Source organism: Natator depressus, chromosome 11 (genome assembly GCF_965152275.1).
Source record: "Natator depressus isolate rNatDep1 chromosome 11, rNatDep2.hap1, whole genome shotgun sequence".
In the NCBI taxonomy this organism is placed as follows: domain Eukaryota; kingdom Metazoa; phylum Chordata; order Testudines; family Cheloniidae; genus Natator; species Natator depressus.
The window spans coordinates 55,384,781-55,409,828 of NC_134244.1; the positions used below are offsets into that span (position 1 = coordinate 55,384,781).

Below are 25,048 nucleotides of genomic sequence, written 5' to 3' on the forward strand. Positions count from 1 at the left end.
CTGTTCAAGTCCACAAACCACGCAGAGACTTTTATGCTGGTAAAATACCCAGCAGAGTTTATTTACAGTGTTGGTTCCCATCATCCTTGTACACTATATAGCCTTACTCCTACAGTGTTAGGGGGCCCTCAGCACTTCAGGGAAGCAGGGAAGAGCAATCAATCAATCTCGCTCTCTGTCTGCTTCCCCCAACTACTTCCTTCCTGTGTGTTGTTGTATCCTCTGCCTAATGGCTTAATTAGCCTCCCAGCTCTCCTCCACCCACCAATTAGGCACAACTCTCCTTAATAAGGTCTGTTCTGCAGTATTTAATTGGAGCTGCAGTGACCAGAGTGCTGGCTCAGCTGCTGTTGTCCAGCATTCTGTCACAGGGAGGTAGGAAGAAACTTCCCCTATGCACACAATAATGGTATGTTACATGATTTCTTACACCTTCTTCTGATGCAGACAGTACTGACTGCCATCCTAGACATGACACTAGACTTGATGTATCATTCATCTGATCTCATATGGCCATGTTTGTGGGTTTCCTTGTTTTTTTGTTTTGTTCAGACACGTCACTGGTACAACTGTCAAAGTGAACTAAAGAAATGTGTAGTCTGTGATTTTGGAAATTTGTCTTGTAAGTATGCTTCCAATCCTGTGAGGCTTGCTTGCATAGTGAGTATCCAAAGGTCTACAATAAAAATTGTGCTGGCTTTAAGCATGCTGTTTGTACTTACCTACCCCCAAAGGGACATTCAGATGTGATCTAACAAGTCTTTTGGGTTTCTCAGCTACTAACTTCTCTACTGTTTCCCCAAACAGCTTCTCCTCTGTAAGTCTGAATTCACAAGACATCTGTTTAGGATGACTGATTGCTATTCATGGATGTAACATGGCTTCCTTTTAGCCACCAAGTTAGAAGGCATTGCTCTTGTCACATATCACATTAAGAGTTAGACCAAGACAGAACCCTAGATGTCTCACTCCAAATAAGGATCATATCCTTAGATTAGGAGCCTCCTGCTTGCCATAAAATATTCTTTACTGAGTACATGAAAACCTTTGGTCTCAATGGCTATACCTGAAGCTTTGAAACTTCTGTGCAGTATGTCTTCTTTTTTTATGGTTTCTAGAGTAATTTTGAAGGAAGTCATCTTCTGATGGCATGTGTAAGGATCCATGAATCTAGAACCCAAGGTTGTGGAGTCCTGGGCAGCCAACATCTCCACATCACCACTTGGGAACCAGTCAGAGCAGCATCTAACAATTACTGGAGGGTTAGGTACCGCAGGAAGTACTGCCCAAAGAGGCCGGTGCAACAGAACCCCACAGCTGCCTGATTAGTCCACACCAACTATTTAAATTTGGAAGCTACCCCAGGGAGCTTTCTGAGGAACAATGCAGACTCTGGCTTGCAACTCCTACACACCTCGCCTTTCGCTCTGTCTTGCTTCTGACTCCTGCTGTCAACCCCAGCCTGACTTGACTTTGGTACCTGTCTTCTGACTTGGCTTGGTAACTAGTCCCAACTTTTGCCTTGTACCCTGGCCTGGATTGACCTTGGTACCCATCTCCTTACTCACCTTGGTATCTAGTCCCAACTCCTGCCTTCGACCCTGGCCATTACAGGATGGCCAGGTGGCCAGACACCACCAAGGCAGCTGCCTATGCCCTGGCCAATACAGGATGATTATCTTTCACTGGTGGTACTACTGCTGCATCAATCTTAAACTCCCCAAATTTATGAAATTTCTTTGTTTTTATATAACATTTTAGTTTGGTTTTTATCAGAAGTCCACAAAAGAGGTGTATAGCTAATAAAGCTTGAAAAGGGAGATATTAGTATTAATGAGTTCCTTACAAGCCAATGGCATCCTGCCCTAGAAAAGTTATTTATTTTGTTTATTCAGTGGGAAGGGTGCACACTATTATTCTGGCCTGGGGGCCATTCAACCAAAAAGAGACAACTGGTGCAAAACCCTTGATTGTGGAAATAGTTTGCTAGATGTCCCCAGGAGCTTGAAATGTTCTTTGCCTGCATGGCCAGGCTAGCTATCACTGATGGACATATTGTAGGAGCAACCTAGTAACACATAGGACTTTATTCAGTATATCAGGAGTCATCTGAAACATGGGAAGGGATTTCTCTCTTATCCCCCTGTAATTCCATGATAGTGCAGCTTCCCGAGGAATGGAATCTTCATATGCCTCTGTTCTGGTCACAGACTGCCTGGAGTGTTCTTTATTCTTTAAGGCAGAGCCAGCCTATGGAGCGGGGGAGGGGTGGAAAGTCTTTTTCCCATTGTTCAGACTTGGAGCTCCTTTCCCAACTACAGCATGGGTTTATGGCTGATGACAAGAAGGCACAATTCCCATTCCACTGCTTCCTGGTATCTGAACCCCTTTCCGGGGCAGAGCAAGGGCCTTTACACTGAAAGTCGGATAGGAACAATTGCTATTAAACTACAATCTGAGTTAGCGCTACACAGGAGTGAAAGGCTTCCCTGAATGTCCAAGATGCAGGAGGGATGGTGAGCTTGATACAGGGCACTGTGAGTGCCTCTGTATAGGAGATAAACCCAGCAAATACTCTCATGAGGGGAGACTTGCAAAGGGAAAGAGGTTTAACCCCTGACTTTCACCCTCACTTGTTCATTAACAATATTAATTATTGCCTGGTGAAGGTGATGCTTGTTTTTGCCTTTCTGGGACCTGGAATTTCGAGGTTTATAAGACTTATCCCTGGAGATCATGAAAATCCCCCAATTCATAGGGGGAGGAAGGGGAGCTGTGTAAGGGCACTGCTTCTTGGCTCAGGGATCTGAGGATCCACTTCAGTATTTGGGGAGAGGTGAACAGGAGGATTTTGGATCCTTTCAGGGTTTTTTTTCCTGCTCCAGCCAAGTCTATTGCAGGACTTACCCCCTAAGCTGTCCTTAGACTCCCTCCCCAAAATGCTCAAAAGCCTCCAATCAGGCTTTTCTGCACTGGACCTGTGGCTTCTCAGGGAAGGGAACCAACATGCATCACTGGAAGGGTTGGCTGGCTGTGAACAGCCAGGACATAATTCATGCTCTGCAGTGCCTGTAAATGCTGCCTCACTTAGGGAATACTGCTTAGATTTAGCCTTGTGTTCGCACGACAGTTCTGCCATGCCTGAGGGAGAACAAAGGAGTCCCAAGGAGGAGGTGCTGCAGTGACAAATCCTGATAGTTGAAACCATCATGCTGCCAAATACCAAATCCAGAAGAGGAGGAGGAAGAAAGAGTATAAGTCACTACTGCAAATAAAAAGTAAACTTATAAAACAAAAAGGTTGAGAGAAACTGAACCTCCAATTTGTTCCACCTTGGAGGAGCATGTTGAAGGTCAGAGCTTAATCCTGGAGCCTCCAGCATCAACACTGAACCACCTCCAAATTCCATAGATGCAGGCAATAACTGTAAGTGATTAATGAGGAGAGAAGCTGGGTAACAGAATCAAAAATTCGTTAAAAGTAGTTTCAATACTATGTCTGACCCTAACTCCATTTTTGTGATTTTACAATTGCTTTTTCCTTTTTTAAGAATGGTTTTTCTTTCCTATGCTGCTGAGTGAAAGACCCATAAAAATAAACAGTGAAACTGACTGTACGGTGGAAGCAGTGAAACTAACTATAAACAAAGTGCTGTCAAAGGCACAAAGTAATCAAACTGAAAAAATATAGAAATATGTTTCTCTTTCTCAACGGCTTCTGTTATAGTCATCTTAGACACGGTATTCTTATAAAAACCCTAGGCACAACCTTTTTAGACAGAAAAGTAATTTTAAGATTACCCTATTCCTGTAAACTGTTCAGACTTAACTGAACCCACTTTCTTTGGAGATTATCAGACCCAGATAAAAAATTTAAAACGTAAATAGGCATCTAAATTCCTGTTGAGGCAAGTAAATGAAAGTGGCTTGAATGTCAGAGCTTGTGAACACCCTTCATTCCCACTTCGCCCATTTTTACTTTAGAGAATATATTCCGGCACCCAAGTTTGAAATTTTGCCATCACTGTGCAGAGGTGACTTGCATTTGCACTCTGCATTTGAGACTTGAGATGCAACAACTTTAAATACCATTAGAGTATTCCCATTAGCATAATCATTACCCAAAATATTAATGAACACAGTCCCTATATAGAATCATTAGGGATTCCAATCCTCACAAGCTTCTATGAAGAATACACACTTTTAATTTATAAGCAGTTTTTTGACTATATTTATAATTTAAAACTAAAGCCATAATTAGAGTTAATAAAATCATTATAATGTGAAACAGTCAAAGGATTTCTGAAAATCTAACTCCATTAAAATTTGTTGGTTCTGTTCTAACTAGATTATTTTATTTTTAAAGTTATCAGCTTTATCTGACATTATTTAGCTTTCACAAATCTGTGCTGACACACACATATTAAATCTTAAAAACTATCCATACAAAATGATGTCAGGAAATTTTCCTAATTCAGTGCTCAATAGGCCCTGAGTTAGGATGTACAAGTCTGTAATCTTCATCTTCTTTCCCCAGAATTTCTGTGTTTGAAACCTGGTACTATAGTTGCTGTTTTCCAATCACCTAATACTTCTTCAATAGTAAAATATTTCCTAAAACTAGTTGTTAATAAGTCAACTATTTGAACCCTAATGTCAAATAGCATGTACAGAGATGTAACCAAGCACATCCTGTGCTCTGTCTAGTTTTAATTTATAGAAATACTTCTCGATAAATGTTATGGTTATTTTGATATATTATTAATATTCACCTTCCAAAAAAAATTGGAAAGAAATTGTGCAATTTCCTTTTCAATAACCAACAATTTCTTACTTTACGAGAGAGTGAGTGGAACCATGAATAAGGTAGCAAAATTCTGCAGTTCTAGGCAAATATAGGACTAGTCAATTTCTCAGAACCAACAGCACAGAAGAAGGTACTCACTTTGTGCAGTAATTATGGTTCTTTGAGATGTGTTTCTCTAGGGGTGCTCCATTGTAGGTGTGCTTGTGTCCCTGCGCAGCTGAATGGAGAGCTTTGGTAGCAGTGTCCGTTAGGCCTGCACATGCGCTGTGTCTCCTCATGCTGCTCCACGAGGCTGGTCAGCGTGCATGAGCTAATCCCCCTCAGTTTCTTCTCTACTACAGAGTCATTGACAAGAACTCTGAAGTAGAGGGGAGGAAGGTGGGTTGTGGAGGACACATACGGGGACACATCTCCAAGAACCATCGATACTGCACAAGGTGAGTAACTTCTTCTTCTTCTTCAAGTAGTGTCCCTATGGGTGCTCCACTGTAGGTGACTCCTGGGCAGTACCCCTTCTGGAGGGCCAGAACTTCGGAGTCGGGTCTCTTACAGATGACAGCACTGTGGAGCCGAAGATGGCGTCGGTGGTGGAGTCCCCAGTGATCCATAGCGTTCTGCAAAAGTGTGGGTTGACGCACATGTCGCTGCTCTACAGATCTCTGAGATAGGGACATTCTTGAATAAGGTGACGGATGAGGAAATTGACTTTGTGGAGTATGTACAAACAGAGTCTGGAGAGGTCATATTGCAAACCTGGTAACACTGTCTGATGCAAGTCGAGACCCACTTGGAAAGCCTTTGGGGTGATATTGCTGAGTCTCTGGATTTTTCCATAATGGAGAGAAAAAGCTTAGGGGACTTCCTGAAGGTCTTTATCCTGTCCAAGTGGCCAGGGCTCTCCTGACATCCAGGATATGCAATATAGCCTCCCTGTTGTCTCGGTGAGGCTTAGGGTAAAAGATTGGAAGGTGACTCAGTTGATTCATGTGAAAGAGGGAGGTCACATTAGGGATGAATTTTGGATGCAGCCTAAGCGTAACATTGGCCAAGAAGAATACCCTGATAGTGGGGTTATGCCATCAGAGCAGCTATCTCTCCTATTCTCCTGGCTGAGGTAATCGATATCAGAAAGGGCATTTTCATGGGAAGTTACGTCAGTGAACAGGTGACCATAGTTTTGAAAAGAGGCCTAGTTAATGCTTTCAGTACCAGGTTTAAGTCCCACATGGGAGACAGTAGTTGAGGTTGAGGGAAGAAGTTTATTATATTCTTGAGGAATCTTTTACTAGTTGGGTGCGACAGCATTGAGTAACCCTCAACAGGTTTTTGGAAAGCGGATATAGCTGCTAGATGGACCCTGAAAGAACTTAAAGATAGACCCAATTTCTTTAGGGTCAATGCATAGTCCAGGATATGTGGAATAGTCACGGATGTTTGGGAGAAGCACCAAATCTGAAACCTGGACCATTTTTTCAGGTAAGTATGTAGCGTCGAGACTTTCTGCTGTGCAACATAACCTCTTGTACCTCCCTTGAACAGGAGCTTTCTAGGTGTTGGAACCAAGCAGCAGCCATGCCTTGAGGCAGAGAATCCCAAGTTGGGATGCAGGGTACATCCTCTGTTCTGTGAGAGGAGGTGCGGAATGGTTGGGAGAGGGATCAGTGGGCATGTCGTGAGCTGTGACAGGTAAGGGTACCAGGTCTGTCTTGGCCAAGTAGGAGCAATCAGAATGATGTGGGATCCCGCTCTTTATTTTCAGTAGGACCTTAGACAATTGAGGAAATGGAGAAAAGGCATTGAGAAGGTCCCTGTTCCAGGGGATGAAGAGAACATCACCTGGGCAGTGTTGACCCATCCCTGATCAGTAGCATGGACAATTCTTGTTCAGGTGAGTGGCGAACAGGTCTGTGGATAGTGTCCCCCATCGTCCGAATATGTTGTTAAGTACTGTCAGGTGTATCTCCCACTTGTGGTCGTGTGGGTAACCAGTAAGGAATTGTAGAAGCTGTTTTGCTGCTGGCTTGGTAAATAAGTATTAGAATAGCCACCAGTTTTGGGGATCATCTGCCCCATTCTTTGCAATTGCCCTGATTGAGCAATCGCAGAGTGGCCCCCTAGGACCCGGGTCACAGATGCAAAGCAGAAGGGAATTAGGGCAGGTAGTGGAAAACAGATAGGAACCACATATCTTGAAGATCCTCCAGTTACTCTACAGTAAGTAACTTTCTCTTCTTCTTCGAGTGCTGGTCCCTATGTGTATTCCACTGTGGGTGACTGACAAGCAGTACTCAAGTAGGAGGAGGCTTCAAGAATGCAAGCAGCACAGCCATTTGAAGAACGACCATCCCAAAGGATGCATCAGTGGAGGAGTCCTGTGTTGGAGCATCATGCCTCAGATCAGTAGAAGGAACCCCACACAGCTGCTTTGCAAATGTCAAGTAGAGGTATTTCTTAAAGTTATGCCATTGACGTCACTTGTGCTCTCACCCCAAAATGGGAGGGGGAAATCAGACAACTGACAGCAGGGTAAGATACAGCCTGAGATCCATTTTAGAGATCCTCCGAGAGGAAAGAGCCTAACCATGGACTCCGGTATGGTGATAAACAACCTGGGAAATTTTCTGACTGGCCTTGTCCTTTGTAGATAAAAGGCTAAAGCTTGTTTCATGTCAAGGGAATGAAGTCTCCTCTCCTTTTCAGACACATGTGGTTTTGGAAAAAACAGAGGTAAGCAGATTGACTGATTCAGGTGAAATTCTAAAAAAACTATGGGGGTGAACTTAGGATGTAAACACAATGAAACTGTCTCTATGGAATATGATGTAAGGCAGATCCCACCATCAGTACTCCAAGCTGACCCACCCTCCTGGCTGAGGTGATGGCTACGAGGAATACAACCTTAAGAAACAGGAGAGACATGGAACATCTGGTCGCTAGCGGTCTGAAGGGCAGCTTGGTGAGCACTGATAGAACAAGATTTAAGTCCCATTGAGAGAAGGTTTTCTTACTGCCAGAAAATTTCTAACTAGGTCGTTCCAGAACCTGGTAGTCAGCAGGTGAGCAAAAATTGAGTGACCATGTGAAAGTCGGTGGTATGCACTGATTGCTGGCAGGTGAACCCATAAAGAGTTGATGGAAAGACAAGTTGTTTTGAGGGAAAGAATCAGATGAATACCAGTTGGCTAAATAACATTTCCTAGTAGAATCCTTTCAACTTTTAGTAAGAATGTTTTGCATGTTCTAGAGTTAATGGCCACCCAAAACTACCCCCTGAGCTGGAGTGGTTGGAAGTTGAGATGCTTGATTCTGCCCTTCCCCTTTGTCAGGTTATTGGAAAAGGAATGAGTGTTGATCAGTGACCAAGAGGACATACATAGGAGACTCGGGAACCAAAACTTTATGGGCCAGTTGGGGACAAGGAGGATGATTGGAGATCTGGCAAAGCAAAGATGTCATCAGGTGGAATGTAAGACTCTGCTCTCCCTGGAGTGTGAGGGGTCCTATCAGCCCAGATCAACAGAGCAGACATAGTCTGTGCCTCAGCTGTGTGAGGCAGAGCCAGTACAGCTGTTGATTGAGGCTGGCAATGGCTGCCTTTTGGTAGTACTGTTGGTTTCCAGAGTTTAGGCTTAGTTGGTATCAGTAGCACCATTGCTGCCAGAGCATAGTCTGGTCCCAACTTATGGGCTTTTTGTCAAGACCCTAAGATTTAGTACGCTCTAAGTCTTCATGGGAGGATCAGAAAGATTTGTTCAACTTAGGCACGCCTGTATCTGTCTTCTTTGAAGTAGATTTAGAGGAGAATTTGCTCTTGTGTTTATGAGAGTGCTCCCTGTCCCCATGACAAGACTCCAGTGGGGGATCTGTATGGGTAGATTTCCTTACTGCTCAGTCAAACCTTACATAAGGAGGCACACTCTTTGCTGAGTCAGCCCAATGTATGGGAGGGGGGGTCCCCCTGGCCTGGGTCAAAGTGCAGCCTTATGGCCTTCTCCATTAAGTGCTTCTTAAGGTATGAATGGGGAAAGAGCAGCAGATATCATATCTTGCTGCAACCTGAGCTTCCCTAAGGCAGTGCAGGCAGCGTTGATGGTTGTCACTGACTTAGAAGGAGCATGTGCAAGAAACCAATTTTGAAGCCTAGAGTCCCGGCCATAGTCCAGTACTCATATCAAGATGTGTATGTGGGGGCAGGGGGGTTGAATTCCCTACAGTGGGGAAACTATCAAACTACAAAACTTAGCTAAAAATAATGGATAAAATTCTAAAAACTATTTACAAAATATATACATATGTATTTAGAGGTTGAAGAATAAAGGAAGACTAAGCTTCTGACACTGGAGGTTCCAACCCAAGCCAGGAAGCGGAAAGAAGGAACTAGAGAGGCAGTTGGTCTGCTATACCCTTTATCTCCTCAGTTGGAGGCACAAGCAGAGCAAGGGTACCTGTGCAGACCAACAAATGCTGCTTTCAAAATTATCTGATTCTGGACACATGGAGCGCAAAGTGCACCAACAGTGAGATACACAAGGACCAGCACTCAAAGAAGAATGTTGTTTTCTTGGAATTATTCTCAGCCACATGGATTTACTATGGAAGGATGGCTTTCACTAGAACCTTTATATTGACACAGAGTGAGAGATCCTTTCCCCCATGCAGTCCCCTTTCCACTGGGCAAAAGGTCTGGAGTGTTATAAAGGGGCATTACAAGCCCCAGCTCTGGTTGGAAGAGGATTCCCCTAGCACAGGTACTGTGGAAGATTGCCCTCCAGGAGCCCTTGTGCAAGTCCTGGTGTAGTAAGGTGTGTGTTGGAGACAGAGCCACTGCCTGCAGTACTGCAGAAATTCCAGACACAGCTGTGGCCCAAAGAGTGGCTGCTGTCATTTAGACTGACCCCCAGGCAGTGTTCCCTCTAATTTTTCTCACCCATGTGTGGAATGAATTTTGTTATGTGTACCAATATGGAGGTGATGTGTGACACATCACCTTCATATTGTTGCACATAACAAAATTCATGTGGTGGGGGTGGGGCCAAAGGGTTCACAGTGTGGGAGGGGGCTCAGGGCTGGGGCAGAGGGTTGGGGTGGGCTGCAGGGGTGTAAGGGGTCTGGCTGGGGGTGTGGGCTCTGGGAGGGGCTGGGGATAAGGGGCTCAGGGCTGGGGCAGAGAGTTGGGGTGCAGGGGTGTGAGGGCGCTGGCTGGGGTGCGGGCTCTGGAGTAGGGCTGGGAATATGAGGGGTTTGGGGTACAGGAGGATGCTCCAGGGCTACGGCGGGGAGAGAGGACTCCCCCCAGCTCTCTCTCCCTGCAGCAGCACCTGGGCTGGGAGGGGACACCTCTCCCCGCAGCTAGGGCTTCAGGTTAGGTGCCCCAACCCCAGCAGGTCCGGGCCAGGGCTGGGTTCAGGCCAGGGGAGGGGCACTGTAGTAGGGGCCAGGCCGCGCCTGGAGCCGGGCTGGACCGCCCCGGCTGCGACTGCGGTGGGGGCCGAGAGAGGAGGGCCGGGCTAGGTTGGGGGCGGGGGGAGGGGTGTTCCTCCTCCGGCCGCAGCGGTCCTCGGGCGGGTTCCCTGAGCGCCTGCGTGGTGCTAAATAGGCTGCGGCCACGCAGCTTGCAGGGAACATAGCCCCCAGAGTTATATAAGTTATGTCTGGGGCCTCTTTCTTTCCAGCACCAGAGCAGCTGGGGAGGGCATAAAGGTGGCATAAAGCTACCTTAGCCCTCACTACTTCCCCTTGGGCTGCAAGTTAAAGGTGTAGCACAGAAACTCAGCCTCTGTTTCTAGTCTCTGAAAGGACAGATATCTATGTGAATATATCAAAACAATTACATGGCAAGTATGCAGTTTTGCTGAGGAAGCAATCAGGAAGATTCTTTTTAACTTGCCATTTGTTGATTCAGAATATTATTATGTTTATGAATTTTAAAATGACTAGTGAGAAATGTTTGATTTTATACCTCCTGAGCATATAAGTGTTATAGTTCACTAGCTTATGTTGTAGCTGTCCAAGCAGGGAATGAAAATAAAAGAATGCCTTGATTTTGAAACTAAATGTTTTAAGAAATTTCAGATGCTACAAAATTATGCAACTTTTAATTCAGTAACAATGTGAAATCTGACAATTAATAGCTATGTAGCATATTCAAATTTTCTTTGAAGGCAGACATGGTTTGTTTTTGTTAGTCTGAATACCTGGTCAGTGTATAAATACATATAGTTAGCTTTACCTGTGCAGTAAGAGTGTCAAGAGCAGCCAGAGCACTTTCCAGAATCGGCAAGGCTTGTGCCAAATCAGCATCACATTCATCTTTGATTGCTTTTGCAGCCATAGCTTGCTCATTCGCCACAGCTTCATCAGCTTTCACTATTTTTTCAGTTTTAGCTACCTCCAAGGACTCCTTTTCAATAACCAACATCATTTCATCAACTTGTTTGCTAGCTTCCTTTAGCTGAGGCTGTAGGGCTTCCAGCTCATACTGCATCAAAGCCACCTGTGATGCAGCAGAATTCAGTTTCTCCAAGCCAACTTCATATCGTTTTTTCATTTTCATCACCTCACTAAAAGTAATATCAAGCAGTGCTTAATTTTACAGACATTTTTATAAATATATTATCAATTTTTCTTGGCCCCATTCCCCAAATTTCTAATTTCCCACCATTCTTGAAATTTAAACACCATGCCGTCTTGTTTTATTTGCCCATCAGATGGTGCAATATAGTACTTGTGCCTGATTCTCATTTACACGCAGACTCTTTTACGCTACTTCAGTTATGTGCAAGCTTCTTAAAGGTATGAAAAATGACAAGTGAGTGATCAAGGCTGGATTTACTGTAAGAACAGATGTGGAGGCAGGGTGACAAGATAAAAAACAAGAGTGGGAAAGTAGATGGGTGCAGAGTTATGAAGGCCCTTTGGAATGAGAAGTTGGAATGAGATGTGATATGATGGAGGAGTCAGTAGAAGGACACAGAAGGAATATTATTTTAATAGTTGTGTTTTATATGGAACTGAGGGGAGTAATCTGTGTATCAAGAAGTTCAGAGAGGAGGTGGTTACACTAGTCAAGAGGAAATAATGAGGTTCTGGACAAGTAGGTACTGAAACTTCCTACTCTTTTCACTAAGACATGAAAGAGTCTTCTGATGATAATGACTTTCAATCACTACTGACCTAGGCACACTGGTGACCTAGAGGAATATCCCTAGATTTCTGCATGACTATACTAAGTCCCTGAGCCCTTTTATTTTCCCTCAGAGCTTACATTCAGTCTCGGAGACCTAAAACTCCACCCATCATGAAGGAAGGGAGTGTCTTTATACCGCAACTCAGAGTTACTCAGTGGTATTCACCCTGCAGAACAGGTGTAATTTCTAGGGTCTGGGACTGCATCAGAAGAAAAAAAAATTGATATTTTAAAGTATCAATAGGCATTAACTTAATAATGAATATTAGAACTGGCCTAATGGAATACAAGAATTAAACTAGGTCTAACTTGCTCTTTAATCCACTGAGTGCAAATGTAGCCAAGAAATGGCAATCTAAGTATTCTTAACTTTTTTTATTAGTTTAGCTACACAAATTAATTACGTGTAGAAAATAATATTTTCAAGGAACTTTGGGCTCCCCTATCAAAATGCATGTTATATATCCTTACGTGCGTTTCTTTTCCAGTAAGGTTTTGAATGTGGAGATTAATTCCAGGTATGAGGTAGGTGTAACATAGTTGTGCCTTTGAAGCTCAGTATGGAACAGGTCAGACAAAGCAATGGTAGAAGTGTGAAAGCTTTTACACATATCAATACAGCCTTCGCGTGTTGCCTCTGACATTTCAATATCTTCCAAGAAGCGAGAGGCAACAGCTTGCAATGCATCTTCAGGCCATGTCTAAATTGAAAATAAACATAATATTACTTCACCTATCATACAAATAGTTATTACACGGAGAGTTTTTCATTTCTACATTCACATACAAAAGGAAAACCTAATACAGAACAACTCTAGTTTTCTGAAAAGCCTTCCCTCAATATGAAACTTCAGAAAAATGAAGCTCCAAATAAGTAGGATGAGTGCAATGCAGGGCACACAGTATTGCCATAGATGATCTGACCAACCTTTGATTAAATTGAAGTCAGATAATTGGGGCTTTACTGTGAAAAATGAAAAGACTCAGATTCTGCCTTTGGTCATGATGGACAACTGCCACTAAAGTCAAAGAGTTGCCAGGGCTCAACCAAGGGCAAACTTTCCTCAACTCATCCAATAAGCAAAAGCACAGTATGTTACCAATTTGTCAGAATGTTATTAAAATAAACACATATATGCTCTCTTCGCATAAACTTTCCATATAAAGAATGGCTATAACATTATCTAATGAAAGCTTATTTTCATTATTTTTGGAGAAAAAAATCCTGAATTTTTGTTTAATCATCAAAATTTACTGCAGAGAACAACTGCTTTGTTGTTTCTATAAAAAGTAAAACAGTCTTTTAAAAACATATTTAGTTTAACATTTATTTCCAAAACTTGTAAAGCTGGATATAAAGCAAATAAACAGAATTCAAATGTAAACTGGGGTACAGAAGAACTCTGAAATACAGTTGCACTTTGAAAAGTGACTCCATAGAAGTGTCATTGTGGGATTCTTGGTTAATTGTTTTTTCACTGATTTCCATATTACCAACACTGAGTTTACAAGTAAAAAATTGTCTTTTTTCTAACTGCTAACACTACAAACTCAATTTGGGCCCTGCAAGTCCATTTGGGTTCTTTCCTTCTTGAACATCATTGTCCAAATACAGATTTTGCTAGCCAAATTGGGCTCTCAGTAAAACCCCATTTTTTTCAAATTACCTCTGTGCAACCTTCAATGGGTTTACAAAGGTGTCACCAACTGGAGCTTAGATAACAATACTGCTGAGAATGCACAAGAAGGAATAATACTCTCTTAGTAGTTTTAACTCTTCATAGTTAAGAGGTGTAAAAAATAGTAAAATCTTATTTTAATTACTACAATCAAAGGATATGACTGACACACAGGGAGACAGCTTATTAAGTAAAGAGTTACCATGTTTACAGTCAACTTTTCAGACCAGAATCATACTTTAAATCAACAACTGCAAAATTGCATGAGAAAATGCACACGATAATACCAATACATTCAATTATTAGACTGAAATATGAAAAACATATTGCATTACACAGATTCTTGCTTTCTGAGTATACTGAAGTTGGATACTATCCCTTATTAAGATTTATTTTTAATTTCATTATTATCATGAGAAAACTAAACTTTTAACTTTTATAGAGGGCCCAGTGCTTACCTAGCAAAATGAAGAATCTCAGAGGAACTTACCATGCTGATATCAATCAGTGCTTACACTTTTTGCTCTACAGATTGTGGAGGAAGGATGTGTGAATGACACACACTATTTATGCCTCACTTGTATCTGTGTACATAGAATTTACAGAATTTTCTATTGCTCTAAACCCGATAAGACTAACTGATAGATTAACTTTATACATGAGTTGTTCCATTGATTAATCACACAAAAAATTAAGCGTGTGTGCAAGTTAGGCTTTTCAGGATTGTGGCCTATATGTGCATGCACCCTGCAGTCACAAGTTAAAGAGATCTAAATACTAAACAGTATTTTGATGTGAATATTTAAAAATATGTTTTCAGTGGCAGATCTGCAAGACAAAGTTACAACAATCAATTTTGGATTATAACTCTTGATTCATTGCTTCTTAGAATATAGTAGGTCATAAATGAAGCATGTTGAGTTTGTCAGTGTCCAGCACAACACTAATTAAAAACATATTCAGCAACTTGTTTTTGTTTGTTTGCATTTTTAAAAAAATATTCATATCAAAATATCAGTAAGCATTTTACAGAATTCCATAAATTCCAAAATTCATAAACCACTTCTCAGATGTTAATATGTGATTTATCAATTGACTGCAAGCTGGCAAAATTAATAATAAGGATTTCAACTTAAGTGCACTCGTCACTGTACATGCTCTGTTCCTTACCAACAGTAAGACTCTGTGCTGGTAAATAGGATTCTGCAAAAAGTCTATATATCTACTTGTGTAAATAACTGGTGCTAAAAACTGAAAAATAAAGAAGTATCTTCATTTTTACCCACACTTAAATTTAACTGTAGTAAACATCCTGAGTGGCTTTTTAATTACTCACCAAAGTGAATATTTAATTCATTTTAAATGGTTTTTCACCACTTCAAAAGGTTGTGAAAGATGCTTTGCCACTAAACTTTCTCTGGGATTCAGGGTGAAAGAATCCTCCACCTCCAAAGAAAAACAGGATTTAGGTATTTTTAAAGATTAGTCAAAAGCTGCCTAGAATTTACCGTTCCTCTCCCTTTGAGCTGTACAGGTGTGTTAATATAACCCAAGGACTGGAGAAACTTCAGAAGGCTGCAGAGCTTCAAAGAGGGAGAAAGGGCAGGATCAGGCTAGGGAGCTGAGGAATGTGAAAGATGGGAGCTTATTTGCATGAGCTCTCTCCCTCCTCTAGACAGCTTGGAACTCCCTCAAGTTCTCAAGAAGAGGCGGGAAACAAGAGCTGTATCTAGCCAGCTCTTCCCTCTCCCTCAACCCTTTTTGGGGGAGCAAAATCCTTTGCTCCAGGAGGGACTTTTTGGCCTGAGGGCCACATTGGGTTTCCAAAATTGTATGGAGGGCCAGTTAGGAGAGGCGTGGCCCGGCCCCTGACCCCTACCCAACTGACCCCTATCCCCTGCTTCTCGCCCCCTGATGGCCCCCCTGGGACTCCTATCCCATCCAAACCCCCATTCCCTGTCCCCTGATGGCCCCCCCGAGACTCCTGCCCCATCCACCACCCCCTGCTCCCTGTCCCCTGACCGCCCCCGGACCTCTGCCCCCTGCTGCCCCATCCAACCTCTCCTCTCATTCCTGACTGTGAGAAAAAAGTAAATAACGGAAAATGAAAGAAGATAACTGGATAAAAACCTTGAGTCTAAACGCCTCTGATATTAGAAGCTTATTGAAAGTTAAAAAAAGTGATGCTCCAGTAGGGGTCATTATGACCTATGTTTTTTCTAGAAGTTAGCTATAAAAAGTATAAAAAGATAATAGAGTGTACTTTGGAACAGTCCTCTGAAGCCATCTTGAGAGACGCTTTTTCTGACACCTTTTCTCCTCAGTGGATGAGCAACTGGACACTGTGAACCAGCTGTTAATTACTCAATACTGTTCCAGATGTTATGTAAATATCTGGGATGTTCTAAACTTATTACTTATGTCTATGTGTGCTTAAATCTAATAAACTACAGATTTAGATAGAGCATGCTTACTTGCATGAATCTTTTATCAGACAGAATTGCTGTGTTCCCACTGATTTATTCCTGACACTGCCTTATTTATGCTCAAATAAATTGGTTAGTCTCTAAGGTGCCACAAGTACTCCTTTTCTTTTTGCGAATACAGACTAACATGGCTGCCACTCTGAAAACTGCCTAGAGTGAAATAGTTAAGTTACCACTGTTGGGGGTTCTGAAAACCCTGGATAACAGTTATGGATCAGCATTCATGTTGCACTCCCCATCAGACCCTGGCCCAAGCCGGGGAAGCTAATGATCCAACCAGCGAACCAAATTCGGTGGTGAATCCCAGTCATGTGCCACCTGAGGCACACTGCGCATATGCTAAAAAGTCTGGCTATAACTTACCCTCTTCTCTTTAAAATGAGGCTCAGGGATACAGCTATGCATTTTAAGGATAGCATAAGTCTGAATTTCCTAACTTGTATGATCAAATTTTGAACCTTACTGTTACATACCATATAGATAGATTATAGTAGTTAGTAGGGAAAAAGGTCATGCTTGGGATTGGGAGATTTCTCTACTAATTCTTGCCAATCCATACCAGACCCAAACTTTTTTGGGTACCTGGCAAATCATCACTGAGATTTTGCAAGCCGAGTAAATTGGATAGGTCATTCTCTAATTTCTACTGTACTGTATTTACTCAGATATTAATCTCAGTGATTGTGACATTCTGGGCAGAATCTTGACCTTATTTACACCCTGTGCAATCCCTCTGAAGTCAGTAGGGCAGAGTATTACCATCTAATTCTAGGAAAATCCAGAAAATGTTTTAACTGTTAACAGAATTAAAGAGCAAACTACTTGACATGAAAAGAACTGAGGCCATATTTCGAATAATGCATTTGTGGTGTCCCATCAGAAAATGTGTAAATAGTAAATAACTCTACCTGAAACCAGTCAAGTGTGCAGCAGTTAACAAGAGCTGGAAATTTTCGAAGGCGATTACGAAAAGCATCTCCAATGGGACTCATTGCCAATACCACATGGAGCTGGTCTCGGCAGCGATCAATGAACATGTTAAAAAGGGCTATGGGGCTACCATCAGTTTGCTTTGTTTTATCTCGCTGGCGGTCTATCTGACGCATTCGTTCACAAATTTCTTGTTTCTCATCTAGTGCAAAGAGGTTTGGTACCTCCCCCGCATTTAGTAAGTTGTTAATGTCTTCTAAAAATGACTCCTTCTTTATCTGAGAATCAGTGAATAAGAAAACTCCTTGCATCTCACCCTCAGTAGATTTCCTTAGGATGACTTTTAAGTCTTCATGCCACTCATTGTTACCATAGCTCTTAGATATTTCAACCTGGAAAAGTGTATAATCAGCCATATGTGCTGCTAATCGAGTGAGGGACTGCCTGCCACTGCCTCCAACACCAACCAGAAGGGCATGGCTGCGAGGTTGTTTCAGGATCCGTGAAATTCTACAGACGTGTTCAATAGCAAATCGGAACAAGACAAGTTGCATAGGTTTTTTGCTCATGTTATTAAATTCTTCCAAGTGGCTCTCTACAACTAATCTCAGTGTGTCCACATCCTTGATCTCCCTATAGTTGGTGTCCTCTCGTTTGGGGTCATGAAAGTCACAAAACATCAGGCTACGTAAGTCATCCTCTTCCACCTTGCCATCAAAATTGAAGTCCAGGCTCTGGAAAAGTTCATGAAAGTCTTCACCTAAATGACTTTTCACTACTTCTTGGATATAACCAACAAGCCAGGCTCGATCTGCATTATCCACTAAGCGATCATAGTACACTCTAAGAACCTGCATAATAAATAATAATGTCATAGTTTTAGTAGTTGATGCTAGCATTCTGTTCATTTTATACTGGCATTAATCTAAGTGAAACACACACACACACACACACACACACACACACACACACGAAAAAATGGTTTCAAAGTGCAAAGTCTCTTAAATTTCAGCACAATGAAAATTAAAATAAATGTTCAGAAGCAACTGGAACCGTTGATCCTTTTATCTTCTAAATGAAAGCTAAGCTCCATGTGGGAAAATAAAACATTTTCCACATACTGTATGCATACTTTAAATATATTAATTGTATTCTGAAGACATTTTGTAAAGAGTGGTAGGTGTCACTATCCTTACTTTTATGTAAAGTCAGAAAGACCAGACTTGGTATATTTTTGCTTTTTCTTCCTATTTCTAAATAGATGAGTTAACGCCACTCCTCTGATCAGTTAGCTTGTGATGTTATCATTAGGGGAGAGGTAGTTACAGTTGCTGAAGATTCAGGAGTTCCTACTGAAGAAGATCCACAGGGAGAGAGGAACAAGAACATGTTCTTTCCCCACCCAACCTTCCAATGACCCTGGCCCACTGCTGGCTCTCTCCACTGACTCTTTGTTCTGCCATTGGGAGGGAGAGGAGAGGAAATGGAGGTAGGTACACTGTGTAATAACTTATGGCAGGAGATGTAGTCTGGATAATTGTGAATGGAAGGAAAGGAGCCCACAATACATTAAGATGTGGTTCATACTTCAAACAAGTATGCATAAAATCCCATTTCTAGCTAGCAAAAAAACCTTATGACTATGGCATCATTACATAGCTATTAGTCATAAGTCTTACATCATAGCTGTGATATAAGATAATTCAACTAAATTTTATTACTAAAGAAAAATAAATGTCTAAATCCAACTTTGACTGTTCAATTATTTATCATAAATATCATATACAATTTATTACTAATATGAGATTTACCTCGTGAACCCAAAGACGTTTTATCATTCCTACAGATTCTGTTGTTTCAGGTCTTGACAGACATACACCTTGAATAACGCGGGAGAAATCACGGAGGTTGAACAAGTAGTGAGATTTGGCTGGAGTGGGCAGCAGATTCTTCATAGCTTCTTTATACACTGTCATGGTACCACTAATAATTTGTGGAGTCAAGTCTAAATATTCGGATGTGAAGTTATAACTGACAAATTAAAGAAAGTGCTAAGAATGAAATGATTTTCACAGTTCCATCATACTAAGAATATATACTTAAATACTGATTCACTTCTCAATGCCAATTTTAAGTCTCAAGATAATACTTTCTTATAGACAATCTTATAAATTCCACTGCTCTTGCTGGATTAATGGAGTTTCCAGTCAAGTCAGCTTGTGAATCAAAACTAATAATTGTAGAAAATATTGAGGATTCAACCACTTTCTTTTTCTTATTATTATTGTGGTACTGAATGCACCATTATAATCAGGGCTTTCCCCATTTTACAGTACATCTTGCTGTTTCAAATAGCACCTAGCTGAAACTTTCATAAATTGCCCTGTAGTTTGAGACTTTAACATGGTTTGGATAGGTGAATATCCTTTGCAGTAAGTTAAACTTATCATATTCAAGGATGGTAACAATCCAATGAGCTTCTCCTCCCAGGACCAAAGTGCTCAAGGTAACGGCAGCTTCTGTGCTGCTACTTTTAGGGGACACAGCACAGAAAGTGCAGTCCTGAAGAAGCAGGCACAAAGTATCTTTAAGCTAATTGACTGGCAGCCATTGTGGCCCCTGCACACTGCTAGAGCAGCATGCACATGCTTCAAAGCATGCTATAATCAGGCCTCACATCTAGATATGCCACTGACCTTAAGACAAATAACACCCACTCTGATTATCTGAAATCTCTCTGTTACAACTAAGGCACCATTTGAAGTTACTGGGCCATTTACATGAAGAAAAGTAAATCTCACCTCCAAAGAAAAAAACATATTTGCTTGCTTATAAGGCAAAGATAATTAAAGAGAGCTTTGAGAGGTAGAAAACTATTTTATTTTTTGAAAAATTCAAGATTTTCCCCAGAAAAGGAAGTTTTCCATTTTAGCCCAAGAGGGTTATTTTTGTTTGTGAATATTATATATTTTCATTTTGTATAACATCTGCAAGACTCTGCAGTACCAAAAAAAATAAGTTATATACTTGTACGGATGCATTGTCCATATACATTCTCCATATCTAGTTGTACACAGATGCCTGTGTGCTCAAGATCAGAGTCTTTTGGTCAGCAGTGTCCATTGCTGCCACACATGTGCCATGAATGTCCTTCTTGTGCTCTGCTGAGGGAATATAGAGTGGAGTAGGCCAACTGCCCCTCAGTTCCTTCTCCAACACAGAATCTGAAGGCTATAGGACTCAGAAGCAGGTGGCAAGGAGGGAACATTGTGAAATATGTTTATGGAAATGGAAAACATCTCAAAGAACTTCAGTTACTGTACAGATAAGTAACTTTTCTTTCTCCTTTCTTTCTCCTGTCCATATACACATTCCACTTTTGATGATTCACAAACACTAGTCAAGGGATGGTAGCTTGGAGTCTAAGTGAATAAAGAAGGAAGCACAGTTTTGCTGAATGTATCATCTAATCTAGAAGTTTCAGTAATGGAACAGTGTTTCATGAATGTGTGCACAGACTCCCAGATGGCTACTTTGCAAATATCTATGATGGAAATATTTCTCAAGGATGCTGTAAGAGCTCTAGTGGAATGAACTCTGAGGAGGATCCAATTTTGCTATTTCGTAATAGGTTCTCACACAGTTTGACATCCATCTAGGTAGTCTTTGAGTAGAAACAGGTTTCTGTTTCATAGACTCACAGACTTTAAGGCCAGAAGGGATCACTACGAGCATCTAGTCTGACCTCCTGCACATTGCAGGCCAGAATCTCGCCCACCCACTCCTGTAATAGACCCATAACCTCTGGACAAGTTACTGAAGTCCTCAGATCATGATTTAAAAACTTCAAGTTACAGAGAACCCACCATTTACACTAATTTAAACTTCTCTGCTACTGCCATGGATAATCTCAGTGTAGCCCTAAATGGCTTTGTTCTTTGTAAATAAAATGCCAGAGCCCTTCTGGTCTCCAAAGTATAAAGATTAGCCTCTCCCTTGAAAGAGTGAAGCTTGGGAAAAAATATAGAGAAAAGGACCTGTTGGTTGAGATGAAAATTAGTGATGACTTTAGGAAGGCACTTTGGATGTGTTCTCAGAGATACCATGTCTGCATAAAAAACAGTATAGGGTGGCTCTGCCATAAAGACTTGAATTTCATCAACTCTCCTTCCTTATTTGATTGAAGTTAAAATTCCAGTTTCATAGACATGTATAACAAGGAACATGTTGCCATGGGTCCAAATGGTGGGCCCATCTGGGCAGATAAAAGCCAAGTTAATGTCTCATGGAGGGAGTGGTTCTCTGATGGTCAGAAAAACCTTGACAAGACCCAGCTCCTCAAAAACTTATACACAGTCAGGTGAACAGTCAGAGTTTTTTCTCCCCATTAATGCATTCGAACTCTACCTTTTCCCCCAGGAGCTTCACTAAGTCCCCCTGGATCAACAAACATTGCAAGGCAGCATCCACAATTCCCCTTTGGCACCTCCTTCTCACCTTTATAGGGATGGTAGTTGTTTTCTTTTTTATCCTTCCTTGAGAGTCCCAATCCATTTGCACAATTCTGCGAACCCACATTCCACCTTGGGGAAGTCTTGTTTTATATGTCCAGGCCTTCTATGTTGATAACACACTTTCCCCCAATTCTCTAAAAGAGTTCCTTTTGCCTCCTTCCTCTTATTCTCCAGGCTTTTCAATTCACCATTCCTCCTCCTCAGTTCTGGACCCGTAAGTGGCCAGACCTCTCTGCTGCACATTTACTGGGGATGTGCAACTCCCACAAACAAAAAAATTATATCAAGTATGTCCATTGTTAATTGCACCCTTGCGTGATGGGTAGTACTTATATCTGGTGGATTTAGGATTGGCCATCTCTAACCCCTGGTACCAGGAGAGGATTTTTTAAAATTCCTTATTGAAAGTAAACCTATCAAATAAATTGCAAATAAATAAGGTAGGCAATCTTACTATGAACTGATTATGGGGATAAGAGTATTTACAAGTGTGACACTGTATACCTGGGTGGGTAGTCTGTAATCCCCATATTCATCATTTATATATAATTGTGATATTTCATATAAAGCATGCCATGTAAGGTATCATGGAAAAGGTTATGATCCACTGAAAGCCATTGTTCTGTCTAAACATGTATATCTCTGAAATTATGAGACTGTGTTGTATGGCTGTCACTAAAATATGCTCTGAGTTAGGGAATCACCCAGATATTAGATCCCCAGATATAACAACAAGGGAGGTAACCAATGCCTGGTGGGGTGTTGAACAACCATTAAACAGCCATTGTCCAGCAAGGGAGTTACAATTCAATGACTCACTTGCACAAGGACACACCAGGGGAATTGCTCAGCCTCATCCACAAAACTCAGCAATGCTCACAAGACATGCCAGAACTTGTGTTCTCCAAGTAGATGGACTGAGGATATAAAAGAGAGGACAGAAGCCACATGGTTGGTCCTGTCTCTTCCCCCACGTACGCTGAAGGCAAAGAGAATGCTGGAGAGGAGGAGACTGGTCCCCAGGCTAACAGCAAGAGCCTGTGCATGAAAGATTGCACCCAACTTGCAGTATCCAGAGAGGTGAGAAAAACTGCTTAGTCCAGATATGGCCTAGTCTATTAAGGTTGAGAATTTAGACTATGTGCTTATCTTTTATTTTCCTTTGGTAACTACTCTGACTTTTGCCTATCACTTATAATCACTTAAAATCCATCTTTTGTAATCAATAAACTTATTCTAATGTTTATCTTTACCAGTAAGTTTGACTGAAGTGCTTGGTAAATCTGCTCAGGTTACAAAGTCTGGTGTATATCCACTTTCCATTGATGAAGTGGTGAACCAATTAAGAAAGAGTTTTGAGCAGTGCAAGACGGTATATTCCTGAGGTACAAGGCTGGGCGCTGAGGGAATCTGACTGGTGCCTTGCTCTGCGTGATTTTTGAGTGGCTCTGGGAGCATTCATGCAATCTAGCTGGGGCTCCACTTATACTGAGTGGTAACAGCAACTGGAGGGGTTTGCTACTTGTCACCAGTAAGGCATTGTGAGAGACAACCCAGATTAGTGAGTTAAGGGGGCACAGTGGTCCCACAGTCGCAGGTTGCATCCCAGAGATCCCGTCAAAACAAAGTTAAGGTAAGTAAGCTAGTAATTTGTAGGAAATGGTCAGCAAGCAGCTCTGTCTCATAGCCTGAAGCAATGAGAAGGAACTGAATGGCAGTTTGCCCACTCTGGACTACATGCCCTTGGCACAAGACACAAAGAGACTCGGGGCACATACGCAGCCACCACAGACATTACTGGCCAATAGACTCTGAACTGGAGCATATGGGGTGCATGCACACCACCAGAAGTGGAATATGTACATAGACAACATATCTCAAAGGAGAACCCTCAATTCCCACAGAAGTGGATGCTCAGTATTTCACAGGATCAGACCCAATAGTGAAAACTGGTATTTAAACACAGGTCGAGCGTTAAGAGACCTGAATTAAATAAAAGAAGAAAAATACTTTCACAAAAAAGCCCCCCAAAAATCCATTTTTTCTCGACAGTGTGTAAATGAGATACTAGTAGATGAAATTCAGATTCAACAATAATTTATGTTATCGTTATTTTAATTAATCAAAAAGTATACTGTAATGACAATTAACAGATGAATTTTTCATTAGAATTCTATTTTCCACCAATTGACTAACTTTCTATTTTTATTGACTTCTGACAGATACTAAAATGTTAAAGAAGAAGCTAATAGTATTCTAAGTTATAATTTGCTAAGAGTGGTAAGCATAGGTGAGGACTAGTATAATATATTACAGAAAATCTTAGGTTCTTAGAATAATCACTGATATGACTGTATTTTTATTTACTTTAAATTGAAATAATATTTTCAAAACATCTGAATTAACTGAAGCAACATGAATGATTCTAACACACAATGAAAAGCTTAGGTTTATGAACAGAAATATTTTCCATGGGAGTTTCCTAATAAGAAGCCTTGTCATAAGAAATACTGAGAATCTGTCAAATCCATCGGAACCACAGATGCTCAATTCCACTCCAGAACAGGGTCCTAGAAAGGTCTTTTGGTAGACTTTCCAAAGACACAGTTTAAATATTTACTTTAGCCTTTTGCAATATACAAAAGTTACTTACCAAGTAGAGAGATGCCAGTCTAAAATTCTAGAGAAAATCGTATACATGGAATCATCATCAAACTCATTAATAGTAACTGTATTGAAATGTCGCAAGTATCGAGGAGTTATTGGGTTTCGGCCACCACCTAAAATGAGAAAGCACAAATACTGAAAATAAAATAATGAAACTAGCATTAAGCTATAAATATTTAACACTTTTCTACTAATCATCCTGGGTCAGATTCTACCACCCTGATTCACATTAAAAAGTATCTTAACTCCAAGAATAGTCCCAGCGACTGCAATGGGACTACTGGTAGAATAAGGTACTATCCAACCTGAATGAGGGCATCAGAATCTCGCTTTCTGAAAGTGAGAATAGTCTACAAAATGCATATTGTCCTATTCTAAGTAAATTTTAAACTACTTTAAAAGGTGTCTCTTACAGAATCATATAAGTGTAGGACTGGAAGGGATCAAGGCAGGACTAAGTATCATCTAGACCAGAGGTGGGGAACCTTCGGCTCACAGGCTGGATCCATCCCGCTGCTTAATTTAATCCAGCCTGCAGCAAGTCTCCCCACAGTGGGCCGGAAGCCCCGAGCCTTGGCACCTCCCGTAGCTCCCGGGAGGAGGGACGATCAGGGGAATTCCGCGTGCTGCCAATGGACATGCTGGCCGCTTCCGGGAGCAGGGAGTTTGCCTTAGCCCCGCTGTGCCACCGACCAGGAGCCACGTCAGGTAAGCACCACCTGGCCGGAGCCCACGCCCCGAACCCCCTGCTGCATCCTAACTCCCTCTCAGACCCCGCAC

General features: G+C 41.6%; 1 protein-coding gene across 1 annotated transcript in view; it reads right to left on the bottom strand.

Annotated features, from left to right (window-relative positions):
• The window catches only part of DNAH7 (dynein axonemal heavy chain 7), a 312,828-nt gene that overhangs the window by 114,023 nt on the left and 173,757 nt on the right, over positions 1-25,048 (bottom strand). Inside the window, exons 38-42 of the mRNA XM_074967796.1 lie at positions 24,255-24,381; positions 18,899-19,118; positions 17,066-17,938; positions 12,464-12,693; positions 11,036-11,366 (exon numbers count right to left, since the gene is read on the bottom strand). Of these exons, the coding sequence (XP_074823897.1) occupies positions 11,036-11,366; positions 12,464-12,693; positions 17,066-17,938; positions 18,899-19,118; positions 24,255-24,381 (1,781 nt within the window). The remainder of the gene's footprint in view (positions 1-11,035; positions 11,367-12,463; positions 12,694-17,065; positions 17,939-18,898; positions 19,119-24,254; positions 24,382-25,048) is intronic.